Below are 13,810 nucleotides of genomic sequence, written 5' to 3'. Positions count from 1 at the left end.
TAATGTCCTAGTAAAGGGATAAAGAAATGAAAGTGCGTTTGGAAAGAATGTGTGGTTATGGTTCCATGTATAAAAGCAAGATTTGGTGATTTTCCTAAGCCAAAGTTTCACTAGGATGGGTGGGGGGAGGGGAGGCGGAAGTTTGTGAAGAGGGAGGGGACAGTTCAAAGATAGAGCAAAAGCTAATCAATGGCTGACAAACCAGCATCACCCTGTCAGGAGTTCCGGTTACTGCGTGAACGGCGTCTGCCAAGATCAAGTAATGTTGAGATGTCTTCCTTCGACTGTGGAAAAGAACTTCGACGAGGATGGGATTCGAACCCACGCGTGCAGAGCACAATGGATTAGCAGTCCATCGCCTTAACCACTCGGCCACCTCGTCCAGTATTCAATACTTGACGTCATATTCCTAATTATACATTCTCGGACAGGACGTGTATGAGTGTAGTTATAGTCTGTCGTGTTTGTTCTGGAGGTCCAGAGATCGTATATTCCACATTGTTGGTCAGATAATTACGACATAAAGTGTATCGAAAAGTCCGGCGCAAGTACTTCGTGATTGGTTAATGTTTCTATCAACCACAATATACAAGCTGTCATTGGGTGAGGGGCGGATCTAACGTTGAATGAACACAGGAAGTCTACAGCGTGAGACTGCAATTTGATGTTCGCCGGAGCTATTGCAGGAAAGAAGGTAACAAGCTGTTGAGTTAGTATCCGCATTTATACCTCTCATAATTAGCTAAATACTAGTTAACCATGCACAGAAATGCATATGCATAGTATTTCTGATATAATGTTTGGCTTATAGAAGCTGTGTCGGAGTGTTTACGTGTTCCGAGCAGTCAGGAGCCGTCTTAGCATGCACGCTAAGGAGCTAACGCTGTCGTTGAGTTAGCCTAAGGACTGAATTCAGACCTGCTGTCAGCATGCTGCTCATGTGGAATGTGAACAAAAACATGACAGGCTCTTCACTTATATTTTGAATTGAAAGTGAAACAGAAAGCTGGCTTCAGTAATTGAACTGAATCTGTGCCATGATGGATCAAGTTTCAGCTGTTTGTCTCTAAAATAGTCCAATCTTTCTTTTGCATATCTGTAAGCAGTTTGAATCAACGTTTAGGGGGTTTAGCTTCTTTTGCTGTAACAATATCTTAATATCCAACAAGCTTTGGTGCGTTTCTCTGTTATTCTATAAAGTGAACATATTTGGGTGCTGGGCTTTGTTAAGAAGTATTTCACAGCTAATACTCTTCAGAAGAGATCCCACATCCTGTAACGTCATAAATCTGTGTTTGTACAGCAGTCTCTTTGATTTACTTACTTCAGTTTTTTTTTTGTTTTTCTCTTTCACATTCCTGTCTCTGTTTCTGCTTTTCCTTCCCCTCTCTGAATTCAGTTCATTATTGTCATTGTTAAATCTCAGTCTAAAGATGGTGGACTCCCAATACTACCTCCCAAATGACATCGGTGTCTCTGCACTTGACTGCCGCGAGGCTTTCCGTTTGCTTTCACCTCAGGAAAAGATGTACGCACACTACCTGTCACGCGCTGCTTGGTACGTTACTCCTTTCCACAGTGAAAAGGCCCATCTCACCTGTTTTTAAGAGCAAAAAAAAAATGGAGTTTATTGAAGGTCTAAAACCCTGCTCATCAAAAAACGTGTTGTTTTAGGTACGGTGGTCTGGCAGTGTTGCTGCAGACTTCCCCAGAGTCTGCAAATATCTTTGTCTTGCTGCAGAGGATCTTCAGGATGCAGACGCCTGCACAGCTAGAACAGGTCGCCACAGCAGCTGGACTCAGTGCTGAGGAGTACCAGGTATGCGGTCTTTGTATCTTTCTGTTGCTGTCTTGACACTTCCATTCATCCACATAAGAATACAGTGATGTAAAGATATACTGGATGGAAATTATTATTTCCATATTTAATATTTTGTTATTTAGGCCTTCTTAGTATATGCAGCTGGTCTGTATGCCAACATGGGGAACTACAAATCCTTTGGAGACACCAAGTTCATCCCAAACCTGCCTAAGGTAAGGAGAATTCAGCTCAGCTGATCTGTTCAGTTTTGTACTATAAATATGGTATGGAGAGAAAAAAGAGTAAAAACTCTACCACGGCACCAACATGAACACATACTGTATATTACATACCTTATTGTGTACCTCATAAAACAGCATGTTTGCATATTATATACGATCTGTACTGCTGCTGTGACATATTTTAAGCTGTATGCATCTGTTGTATGTCCACCCAGGACAGTCTGTTTGCTTTGGTGAAGGCCAGCAAGGCATTCCAGGAGCATCCCGCTGAGGTAGAGGCTCTGTGGGACAGCTGCTCGTATCTTCTCTACTCTCTGGAAGACCGACAGAAACAGCTGGGGCTAGGCCACAAGGTGGGATCTTGTATCATTTAATGCAGAGTTCAGGCAAACTTTGACAAAAAACGTTTTTATCAGGTAATATTAAATGAAATATCCATTGTGTCGTCAGGACTGGTTGGATTTCACAAATGTTAAGACAGAAAGTTTTGTTCTTTTTGGCAGGTGAGTCTGTCCTGCCCTCTGTTATTCCTCTCCTCCTCCGCTGTTCTCATTTTTGAGATGTTACTCGTGCCACATAAATTAAATACTTTCAAATATCAAGCCAAATGCTCTGCACTTTGGTGTATTTCAATTGGCCGCCAAAAATAACAATTCAGAATCAGAATCAATCACAATCAGAAATACTTTATTAATCCCCGCAGGGAAATTGTTTTTGTTACAGCAGCTCCCAAATGGTAAGTCAGACAGTAAGCAACGGCAAGAAAACAAAACTTTAACACTATACACCTATACGATATCCTATTTTAACACTATATACACATGTATAAATAACAGTTAAATAAACCAGTAACGGTAAAATAAAAGCCAAGTAAGAGTAAAGTACACGATATATAAATCTAAAACCTTATAAAAGAATCTAGTGTTTGAGAGACTGTACAGAGAATAGACACTGATTGTTAAAGTGCAGTATGCATGCATGAGAAAATTGCACTTATGTATTGCATAAGCCAGTTGGATAGCTACTGGACTTGAATTGGAGTGTCTGATATTTTGAGGGAGGAGTTCTAGAGGCTGATGCTCACAGGTAGGAAAGACTTCTTGTGTCTCTCTGTGGAGCATCTTGGTGCCAGCAGTCTCTGGCTGAAAGTGCTTCTGAGTCTGTCCAGCACCTCATAGAGTGGGTGGGAGTCATAGTCCAAGATAGCCCGCACCTTAGACAGCATCCTCTTTTCCAACACCTCGTCAGCGAGTCCATCTGCACCCCCACAACATCCCTGGCCTTACGAACAAGTCTGTTAATCCTGATCCATTCTAATCTAGTTGTCCTTTTTAAGAAGCGACTGAACCCCTAATGTCAACTACAGATGGCCCCGTACTGTGACCCCTATGAGAAAATGTATGGCTCATGACGCGTTGTTACTTTTCTTCAGGGAATTACCACCTACTTCTCAGGAAACTGCTCTCTAGAGGATGCTGAGCTGGCTCAGAAGTTCCTGGACTCGAAAGTAAGCTGAATTCACACCTGAAACCAGTGTTCTTATTTCCATAGTTCTTTCTTGTTGGTTTCTGAACATTTTTATCAGTGTTTTGATGGTTCTGTATCTTTTTCAGTCTAACTCTTAGTTGTGCTCTTGTGGTTTGCCTCTAGAAACTGTCTGCCTACAACACCCGTCTGTTCAAGAGGCAGAACGGAGGTAAAGCCTGCTATGAGGTGCGCTTGGCTTCAGCCGTGCAGAAAGGTCAGAACACTTTTTTTACATGAAAACCAGAAATAGATTTATAACATATCATATCACACTTGTCACATGTTTACCATGTATCACATGCCATGGCTACTCCACGTCTCTGTGTGGAGATTAGTTTATCTAAGTAATGTTATTGATGCTACATGGTCTGTGATTAAAACAATATAATCTACACTGCTGCCTCACAGACTGTGCAGTGGATGGGGAATGTGAGTCCTGCTGTGGCAGCTTCAACTTTGAAGACAAAGAGTTCACTGTGAAGAGGGGAGACTATGCTCCTCTTATGGAGAAAGTCAGCTATTGCCTCCAGCAAGCACAGGTGAGAGTGTGGGATATAGTCAGTGTTCAGTCTTTATTCTTCAAGCTGTTTGGAACCACCAAAATATGAAGTTAACAGAGCTATATAGGCATGTCATTTTTCTGTAAACCACAAAGAATAAAAATGACAAACAATGCTGCAATCTGCATCTTAAATTAAATGTCAAAAGTAATGTCCTTTGGTGTAACTATAATAGTAAGGGAAGAACCGAGGCCACCAGGATAACCTGAAAACAATCCTCCTTCCACAGCTCCATTTCTGACATTTTTGTTCTGTTTCCAAATACTTCATACAGGCCTATGCTGCCAATGAGAACCAGAGAAAGATGCTGGAGGAGTACAGGCGCAGCTTCACTTTGGGCTCTGTTGAAGCCCATAAGGAGGGCTCGCGCTACTGGATCAAAGACAAGGGACCAATTGTTGAGAGGTAACTACAGTAAAAAATGTGTAAGTGCACATGTACCTGCTTAATTTCAGACACATTTGAATACTACTCTCCCGTAATAATCTGTGGATTCTTTCTCTCTTTCTTTACCCTTTACTCTTTGTTACTCCTCCTTTCCTCCTCCTCTCAGTTATATTGGTTTCATAGAGAGCTACAGGGACCCATTTGGCTCCAGAGGAGAGTTTGAAGGTAACTACCTCAGTGATCAAGAACACTTTAAACTTATTTATTGAAACACAAGCCGTGAGCTGGTGTTCCTCACCAGGATTTATTGCTGTGGTTCGGTGCTGAAGACTATTAAGAGATGTATTAATCTTGTGATTGAGCTACTTTAACATAGGTTTAATGGGCTACAATAATGGTTTTCATTACCGTCCTTTCTTCAGGATTAGTCAAACTTTTTTTCAGTTCACTTCCTAACTTCGGGGATATGATGTGTCCACTAGGTTTCGTTGCTGTTGTGAACAAAGCAATGAGTGAACGTTTTGCCAAACTAGTGAGCTCAGCAGAAGTGTTGCTCCCTGAGCTGCCTTGGCCCCGGGAGTTTGAGAAGGACACTTTCCTTAAACCTGACTTCACCTCACTGGATGTGCTCACCTTTGCGGGGAGCGGAATCCCAGCTGGCATCAACATCCCCAACTGTACGTATGCTGAGATGTGGGCCTCTTTTAAACTCAAATAATACAGTTCAGTATAAAACATTTCTGTGTGCTCTTATGTGTAGATGACGACATCAGACAGTCAGAGGGCTTTAAAAACGTGTCACTAGGAAACGTGCTGGCTGTAGCCTACGCTACACAAAAAGAAAAGCTCACTTTCCTGGAAGAAGAGGACAAGGTAACGCATGCAGCTTCCTCTCTTAGTAATAGCTGTCATGTCTCTCACAAAGCCCACAATCACACATTCTCCTGTGTGTTTGTGTGTGCTTTTGCACTAGGATTTGTTTATCAAGTGGAAGGGACCGTCATTCGAGGTGCAGGTTGGACTTCATGAGCTGCTGGGACATGGAAGTGGCAAGCTGTTTGTGCAGGTGAGTCAAAATTATGCTCATGTCAGCGTCAGAGACCTAACCTATGACATTTATAGTCACATGCATGTTGAATGCCATACACAAACAATTGGCTCACTAACAAGTGATGTTAGTGAGAGAACTTTGAACAACAATTGATATTGAAGAATTAAGATTTTCTCCTTGTTTGGCTTTTGATTTGATTCCTTAGTGAGAAAATAAAACCTACTTTGGCTTTGTTCTGCTTCATCTCTTCCTACCAGGATGACAAGGGCAATTTCAACTTTGACAAGAGTAAGGTGACCAACCCAGAGACTGGAGAACCGGTGAGTTTGTTTGTGTATATACATCTTTTTCACTTTGCTTTCAGTTGGCAGATGTTGAGACTGATGTGTCTTTCAGGTGTCCAGTTGGTATCGGGGCAGCGAGACGTGGGACAGTAAATTCTCTACGATTGCTTCCTCTTATGAGGAATGCCGTGCTGAGTGTGTCGGACTCTATCTGTGTCTCAACAAGCAAGTTATCAGGTACATTATGTTGTGCATGTAACCTCCACTGACTGTGTATCTCTATGAATCTGACAATACGGTTTTAACAGCCCTGATTCTGATCCTCCATTATTTGATGTTTGGGAAGTAACTAAAGAACATTTTCATCACTATCAGAGAGGAATGAGGACAAAGAGCAGGGAGTTTTTCTCGTCCCAGCCATCTCTGTTGAGCAGAATTTTATTCATCAGTGGTCAGTGCAGAGAAAGTTCACAGGAGTCCAAGATGATTTGGGTGAAAGGTTTATTGAAGCTTGGCCATGGACAATGGAGGATTTACCCATATCCTTGTCATGACATGATGTTCCCTCAGTTCTGAAGAAGCTGTCCTCTGGCTCATCTGTATGCTCTCAGGACAGTAACACAACTACTGTATGTCCATAGATGGTCATTAGCTTACAGACAAGGATATATGTGGTCCAACATTCTTATCTAACTCTGTAGAGGCTTCTGCATTATGTACCTAAGAAGAAGAGTTTAAGATTACTTTAAGATGCACTCAGAATTTGTTATAGTGCACATATGCTGTTCTACATCTGTACATCTGTCTGCAGTTGTTATAGTTATTGATTTAGCTGGGAAGACATTTTAAAGTCAAAGTTAGAAGTAATAACAAAATCGGGAAGTCTATTTAAACATTTCTTAACAAAGAATTAACAACACAAATATATGGTGATTTATGGCTTAGATGTTAACTGTTTTTGTTGTTAACTGCCTGTGTGTTCAGTATTTTTGGTCATGAGGACCAGGATGCAGGGGATGTCGTGTACGTCAACTGGCTCAGCATGGTCAGAGCTGGACTGTTGGGCTTGGAGTTCTACACACCTGAGAGCAAGAGCTGGAGACAGGTAATCTGTCTGTCTGCTCACCCAGTGTCTTTTCTCCATAACACGCCGTCTCTCTGACCCTTTACTTGGACTGGTTTGCAAGACCTAATAATAAATCATAACTCTGATTAATACGGAACATGAGACATGCATTGTGTTAGACGAACAGTGTTTACAAGACACAGCTTTATGTTTGTGTTGCTGATATAATACAGCCTATAGTAAGTTGGTCTGTGTTTATATGAGTGTCAGGGGATGTATACAGTGTATGTCACATGTATTCATGTACATCTTTGTGTCTCAGGCTCACATGCAGGCTCGTTTCGTCATCCTGCGTGTTCTGCTGGAGGCTGGGGAGGGCCTGGTGGGTCTGGAGGAAGTGACGGGACACGACGGCAAACCTGATGCTCGAATCACTCTGGACCGAAGCAAGATCCACACTGTGGGCAAGAACGCCATCCACAGGTTCCTTTGTAAACTGCAGGTATGTCAATACTTTTGTCATGCAATAGCCAGACAGCAGGTCTGACATGCCGAATAAAAGGCAGCACATCCTGAAAACGAACGATATACTGTAGATACACCACAGCTTAATTGCACTAATACAGCACTAGTTGTTCTTTGTGTTGTTCACTTGAAGGTGCTCAGTGTTTGTTTTTTTGTTTATTTATTTGTAGTTATGTTTCTGCGTGTCTGCCTGAGGTTTTATAAATGTGATGAATCCATTTGCTTCTCCGTAAAACATCACAGGATGACTTTTTGTTTACATCAGCAAACACTCTTCTTCTTCACCGTTCTTATTGTTGTATTCACTTCATTTCTGTATTCAGTTCAATTTTATTCATATAGCGCCATATCATAACAAAAGTTATGTCATGACACTTGTCATACAGAGCAGGTTTAGACCGTACTCTTAGTCTGTGAAATGGTGTGAAATCTTTGGTAAGACTGTGACACCTATGCATCTGCATGTGTCCTTGACAAGACAATCCATCATGAATGCATCCCCACAAATTGGGATTTATAAAACTCCACACGGTTTATGTATCAATGAACTGAAGTAAAATTAATCTTCAACAATTTTGATAGATAATCATTTTAAAGCAAAAATGTTCAGTTCTAGCTTTGCTAATGAGAATATTTGCTTGTCTGTTATTACAGTAAACTATATATATTTGGTTTTTGGACTATTGCAATTAAGATAAATATTTTTTGTATTTTCTAGTTTTGTTATAGTTTTATAGACTAAACAATCAGACAAACAACAAAACAAGTAGAATTAAGAAGATAGTTTCACAAAAACAAATCCAACCAAGTAACCGTCTCTTTCATCTCTTCAAATGTATTCAGTGTTCTTTCAAAACACATGAAATATATTGTAAAATAGTTGCTGAAAACATGTGAAAAGACTTTGAATGCTATATTAGTGAAATGTGGAGTTAGAGGTTCAAACAATTTGCTACATGGTAATCATGTTGTTAGTTGCTAACCTGACTCCACTCTTTCATAGATCTTGAAGTCCACAGCAGATGTGGAAGGAGGTCGTGCTCTCTATGACGACTACTCCACTGTGAGCGACAGCGGTGCACACAACTTCTTGCGTCTCCAGGAGACAGTGCTGCTGAGGAAGGAAGCTCGGAAGATGTTTGTTCAGGCCAATACCAAAGTTAATGGTATGTACCTTTATTTGTGCCTTTTGTAGGGATTCACTCAAGTTTGTACATGCGATAGTACATGCCTAGAAGCAACTGTAGACTCTTGCACTGACTGAGTAAATTCTTCACTTTGTGTCTGCCTCTGTGTGGTTTCCAGGGGACAGCATAGAGCTGGTGGAATATGAAGGCAGTGCAGCCGGTTTGATTCACTCCTTCACTGAGCGCTTCCAAGATGACGCAGAGCAGCTGGAGGACCAACTTTTGGAGATGAGCAAAAGAGATGCCATATGCTGGTGTTAATGGATGAACAATCTGCTCCATAGGCTTCAAGAATACCAACTGAAATCAGATTTCTTATTTAACCATATGTGAAAGCAGACTGATTCTTGATGGATGTTAAAACACACAACTGTAAAATGATCCAAATCTTGTTAACCTACTACAAATAAAGCCATAAGACTAGTACAGATCTGCCAAAGACAACAGCCACAGTTTTTCCAGCAGCAGTCCAATGTCAGGTCTGTCTTTGATAACAGGATCAAAAAACAACACCATCACTCTTTTAGATGCATTTAGGAAACCTATTAATTTTTCTAAAGAGATGTATTAAGAATTGTCCATTAAACCAGTGCTGCAGGACAATAAAGATGGTTTCAGAGTATAAATGTGTTTCTGGTGACTGTGGTCCTTTACAAAATGATAATTATGTTTTGTCTGTACTCAAAGTTCATTGGTTTTTACAATCAACTGTTGACGGCTGAAAATGATTAGGTTTTGACTGTTAACAAGCTGCCATGACAGCTGAATGTTGACAGTAAGGCAAAATAAAACTGAAACACTTTTACAGGAAATGTGGTGTTTAATCTGCGCAAAAAAAAATGTGTTTGCGATTATAGTGGTATTTTATCGACCAGAATTATAAGACAATCGCACGTCATTTTGATGAGATTTACCTTAAGTATGTTGAAGTAACATGAAAAATAACCCTGGTGGTTGAAGGTCTTTTGCTTAGTTGATGCCTGAATGTCTATATGTCAACATCTCTGCAGAGAGGACTTGTTAAATTTAGTCATAGTGAGAAGGCATCTGTGGTGGTTTTCCAGCTAAAACCTGTACAATCACAATTGAACCGTTTTACCCACGAGGAGCCAGAATATTATCTTTGAACCAAACCATTAATGTCATTAAGAACGCCATGATTCTGACATAATGCTAAACATCAACGATTGTAGATATTCACATCATCTATTTTCTGTCTAGTCTTTGTTCTACAGCTGATCTACTACAACTTTGACTAAAACTCTTTGATGGCAAAGAACAGTACTACGACAACGACAGTGTCATTTTTATTTGTACCTTTGATGCAAATAAAAGTTTCAAGTCTCTGCAAATCTTAAATTAATTAGTTAGAAAATACTGATATTAAAGGAAACGTGGCTCCCTTCAAAGAACATGGTTGGTAATAGAGCATTAAGAAAGTTACAGGTGCAGTTCAAACTCAAAACAACCAGTAGTAGTGGTAGTTATTAAAATCTTTGGTTTTGTAAAAACTTATTTCTTGTTTTTACTTCCTGTTTCTACACTAAGTAATTCTACACAGTGCTCCAGGATGTCACAATGTCATTCACTAACAGTCTAAAATGTTGTTCACTAGAGGGTTGTGCCATTATCCTGTTTGTGGGGTGAGTGAGGTGAAGTCTCTGTTGCCCCTTCAAGACTGCTGAAGGAGCTGCAGCTGTCTGTGTCACTTACAGAAGCAGCATTCATGTGTAAAACTAGACCCTCTTCCTCTTGTCTCTTTTTGCACAGTTCCTCATCCTTATTTTCATCCACACCTGCTCCCTCCTCCTCAGCTGCTCTCCCTGATCTCTGCCCATCTGATCTTGAAGGAGGTGCAGGTATGTGATAGGCCTGTTCTGCCAGCTGAGAGAGGGTTGGAGAAGCGAAGGGAGAGAGAGAGAAGGGGGCCTTAGGAGAAGGAGATGGGGATTGATAAGGTGAAAGAGAGGGTGAGACGCTGGGCGAGTCGTGTGGAGAGAGGGAAAAGGGAACCCTGGGAGAAAGAGATGGCGACTGATAAGGTGAGAGAGAGGGAGATGCACCAGGAGAGTCATGAGAGATAGATGGAGATACTTTGGGGAAAATGGGAGGTGCCATGGGAGAAACAGATGGGGAGAGGTATGGAGAGAGTAAGGGAGAATGAGATAAATTGATTATTGGAGAGGGCTGCATGTAGTCTGAATCATTTGAAGGAGTCCCCTTTAGTACTGGAGCTGTAACCTTCTCTCCTCTGACTTCAGAGTTACTTTGACCTGGTTCAATGTGTGCTTGGCTCTGCTCCTGCATCTCAGGCACCCCAGCCCCCCCAGGCTGTGTCAGCTTCAGAGGCTGAGGCTGGGAGTCTTCAACTCTGTTATCAATCGTTGTGGCTTGACTTAGGAGCTGGGCTTGTCCCCGTTTCAGGCCCTTACATTTTCCTTTGGTTTTAGGCATTAGAGGTGGCGGAGGAGGAGGAGCAAGTGGGGGTGACAGCAGAGTCGACGTCTCTGTGGAAACGCGAACTTTAAGGCTGCGTTTGAACATGCGTCGTCTGGAGAAATCACTCTGGGACTGCAGGAAAAGGGGGTTGATGAAGCATAGAGCACCCAGACCGGAGCCACAGTCCAGCTCTCTGGGACTACGTGTCGTGATCGGACAAAACTCATAGAACAGTGTGGGATTGTGACCTGATTGTTTGGTGGTGGTGTCTGACTCAGGTGCTGTCTTGAGCAGGCGGTCTGAATCAGGCTGGTGAGCTGAATCAGGCTGAGCTGCAGAGCCTGTCTGTGATGCTGCAGCAGGCGGGGCTGAGGAAATAGCATCTGGCTTCTTCTCCTTGTCCTTCTGGGGCTTAAGCGCCTCCCGTGGTCCACGGACGTTTAGGTGAGAACTCCAGAATTCTATAAAAGTGAACAATTTAAAATATACTGCTGATTATACTTCATTTGACTGAGTTTCTCTGTAACTCATACACCCTTCAATGGACAAAAGAAAAAGAATACACACACACATTGTGTGTGTATTGTATCATCATGTGTGTGCCTTGTGTAAAGAAATCCTTTAAGACCCATGTATTTGTGGTTGGGATTACAAAATCTGGAAATAAGCATTTTGTTCACCAACCTATCCCCATATGTGAGATAGACTCCAGCTCTTTGTGGGATGTTGCCTTTGCAATGGCTGCAGGAAGTTCCAGAGGGAAGGGCAATACATCTCTGACACAGACAATATACAGTATTAATACCAACACTGAGTTGTTGCAGATCAATTAATATTGACAGTGATTATTGTATAAAAGGGAAATAAACAAAGAAAAGAGAAGATGATAGAAAAATGTGAGGCTTAAAGGGATCAGTCAGGTTATTTGAAGTGTGATTGTATGAGGTACTTATTCATAGTCAGTGTACTGCCTACAGGAAGACTCCCAGCATGGAAGCTAATACACTGCTATGAACAGGGGCATAAAAAAACACCTTTAAAAAAGCAAACCTAAAAACTATCCATATCAAGTGTACATTTGTGGAAAACTGGAGCATTTGTATTGATCTGTGTGTGGCTCTTTAGGTTCGCCTTTTTTAAGTAGCTAAAAAATCACAGCATTGCTTAACTTCCACTCCTGTCTGCTGGAGGCGTGATGACTGCTGTCTACTGTTGGTAATACACTGGCTATGGATAAATACCTCATACAACCCGCCTCAGATATCCTGAACTGACCCTTTATATACAGGGGCTGAAGAACATGAGGATGAGGAAGACAAGATTTTACCTGCTGACACAGTAAAAGGAAATTAGCCTTGGGAGATCTGGAAAGCTGATAGCTGAAGTCTCCAGAGACAGAGCTGGGTAAGAGGGAGAGAAGACTTGTTAGTCACAATATGGTTGCACTGCCTCTGTGCTCTTTCTTGGGACATTGTAAAGATTACATTACTTTGAACAGGGACATGCTCAAAGTTTCTTTCTTTTGATCTGAATCATAGATGTAATCTTGTGTGAATACTGTGGACTACTGGATCAAAGCTGTGTTAAAGGACCATACCAGTACATTTCAGAAAGTATACATAAGCTTTTGAATTGATTCCAGCCACACATTGGTTGCTAATCGTTCCCAACATTTCAGCATTTAAATAAACTTGCTGGGACATAAAGGGAAACCAGGAACAGTTACTTCATAATAATTATCAGTTACTTAATGACATGCTGCTTAATGTTTTAATCATACATTGCCAAGGAATTGCCAATCAGTACAGTAAACAAATACAGTCATTTAAAAATATGAAATGTTTTAAACTTGTTAAAATGAAGCTCTTTGTTTTGTTTGGGTAACCAAACCAAGCCTAATATTATCATTATTATTATTATTATTATTATTATTATTATTATTATTAGTCTTATTCATATTCTAAAAAGTACATGACAACCAGCTTTAGTAAACAGATAAGATCTTGATATGTGAGTGCACAGCCATGATGCTACACTTCTGTTTCAAAGAGAAGATTCAGTCAAGATGTTTTGCATCAGACACAGAAATCACATTTTAAAACTCATGAGGGTTCAGGAGTGTAACACTCTTACTCTTACTGGACTTTTCCTCTATGATTCCAAACTGCTGAACGAAGGATGGCACGCTGTCATCTGCCAGACGTACACACAGCACGTTTCTCTGGGATGTGCGAGACTTGCGGACCAGGAACGTCTGCAGAACAACAAAGCTGATCACTGAGTGAATAGGTGAGTGTGTATGACATGGGCAGAGAAGGCAGGAGAGGTATATAGTGCGTGTGTGTGTGTGTGTGTGTGTGTGTGTGTGTGTGTGTGTGAGTGTATGTTCAGACAAACGGTGTGTGGCTCTGACCCCAGGAGGCTCCCTCTGCAGTATGTGGAGTGCAGTGGCTGGGTTGATTGACAGCTGAAGCCAGACAGGGACAGTGAGCAGGAGACGGTCCAGCACGCTGATGCTTCGCAGAGAACCCTGTCCTCTTTGATGACCTAAGAACTTGCGCTGTGATGGCTGTGTGGGCTCTGGGAAGTCATACAGTGGTTCTTCTTGCTGTGCCATCTACACACACACACACACACACAACAAGTACACACATAGTTATTAGTGGCCCTGCATGCACTGCCATAGTGAATGCATACTACACGTGGTTATTAGCCATCCCTGTGAATCCATTCAGAGCAGG

The 13,810-nt window shown here is 41.5% G+C and overlaps 2 protein-coding genes and 1 non-coding gene across 6 annotated transcripts in view; 1 reads left to right on the top strand and 2 right to left on the bottom strand.

Annotated features, from left to right (window-relative positions):
• Positions 1-296: 296 nt before the first annotated feature.
• dpp3 (dipeptidyl-peptidase 3) lies at positions 297-9,252 on the top strand. 4 transcript variants are annotated; one of them, XM_019267627.2, is made up of 19 exons: positions 297-694; positions 1,427-1,558; positions 1,675-1,819; positions 1,945-2,034; positions 2,259-2,396; positions 3,476-3,550; positions 3,694-3,784; positions 3,979-4,109; positions 4,405-4,535; positions 4,684-4,742; positions 5,000-5,194; positions 5,278-5,390; positions 5,491-5,583; positions 5,826-5,888; positions 5,965-6,089; positions 6,837-6,957; positions 7,241-7,420; positions 8,447-8,609; positions 8,749-9,252. In XM_019267627.2, exons 2-19 carry the CDS (start codon positions 1,434-1,436, stop codon positions 8,889-8,891), a joined length of 2,181 nt encoding a protein of 726 aa, XP_019123172.1. In that variant the 5' UTR covers positions 297-694; positions 1,427-1,433; the 3' UTR covers positions 8,892-9,252. The 4 variants fall into 4 exon arrangements, with proteins under 4 accessions (XP_019123172.1, XP_019123173.1, XP_019123171.1 ...); XM_019267628.2 differs by having other exon boundaries at positions 297-709; XM_019267626.2 differs by having other exon boundaries at positions 297-709; positions 1,400-1,558.
• trnas-gcu (transfer RNA serine (anticodon GCU)) lies at positions 301-382 on the bottom strand. Its single transcript has one exon. It is a non-coding gene; the product is annotated as a tRNA-Ser (tRNA).
• A 124-nt stretch (positions 9,253-9,376) lies between the features above and the next one.
• The window catches only part of LOC104935086 (uncharacterized), a 42,662-nt gene continuing 38,228 nt past the window's right edge, over positions 9,377-13,810 (bottom strand). Inside the window, exons 19-23 of the mRNA XM_027273755.1 lie at positions 13,483-13,686; positions 13,203-13,323; positions 12,397-12,469; positions 11,754-11,845; positions 9,377-11,530 (exon numbers count right to left, since the gene is read on the bottom strand). Coding sequence (XP_027129556.1) covers positions 10,242-11,530; positions 11,754-11,845; positions 12,397-12,469; positions 13,203-13,323; positions 13,483-13,686 — 1,779 coding nt within the window. The 3' untranslated portion in view covers positions 9,377-10,241. The remainder of the gene's footprint in view (positions 11,531-11,753; positions 11,846-12,396; positions 12,470-13,202; positions 13,324-13,482; positions 13,687-13,810) is intronic.

This window comes from Larimichthys crocea, chromosome XXII (genome assembly GCF_000972845.2).
Source record: "Larimichthys crocea isolate SSNF chromosome XXII, L_crocea_2.0, whole genome shotgun sequence".
Taxonomy (NCBI): domain Eukaryota; kingdom Metazoa; phylum Chordata; class Actinopteri; family Sciaenidae; genus Larimichthys; species Larimichthys crocea.
The sequence above is the reverse complement of the archived record's forward strand: the minus strand, read 5'-3'. Positions and strand labels throughout refer to the sequence as shown.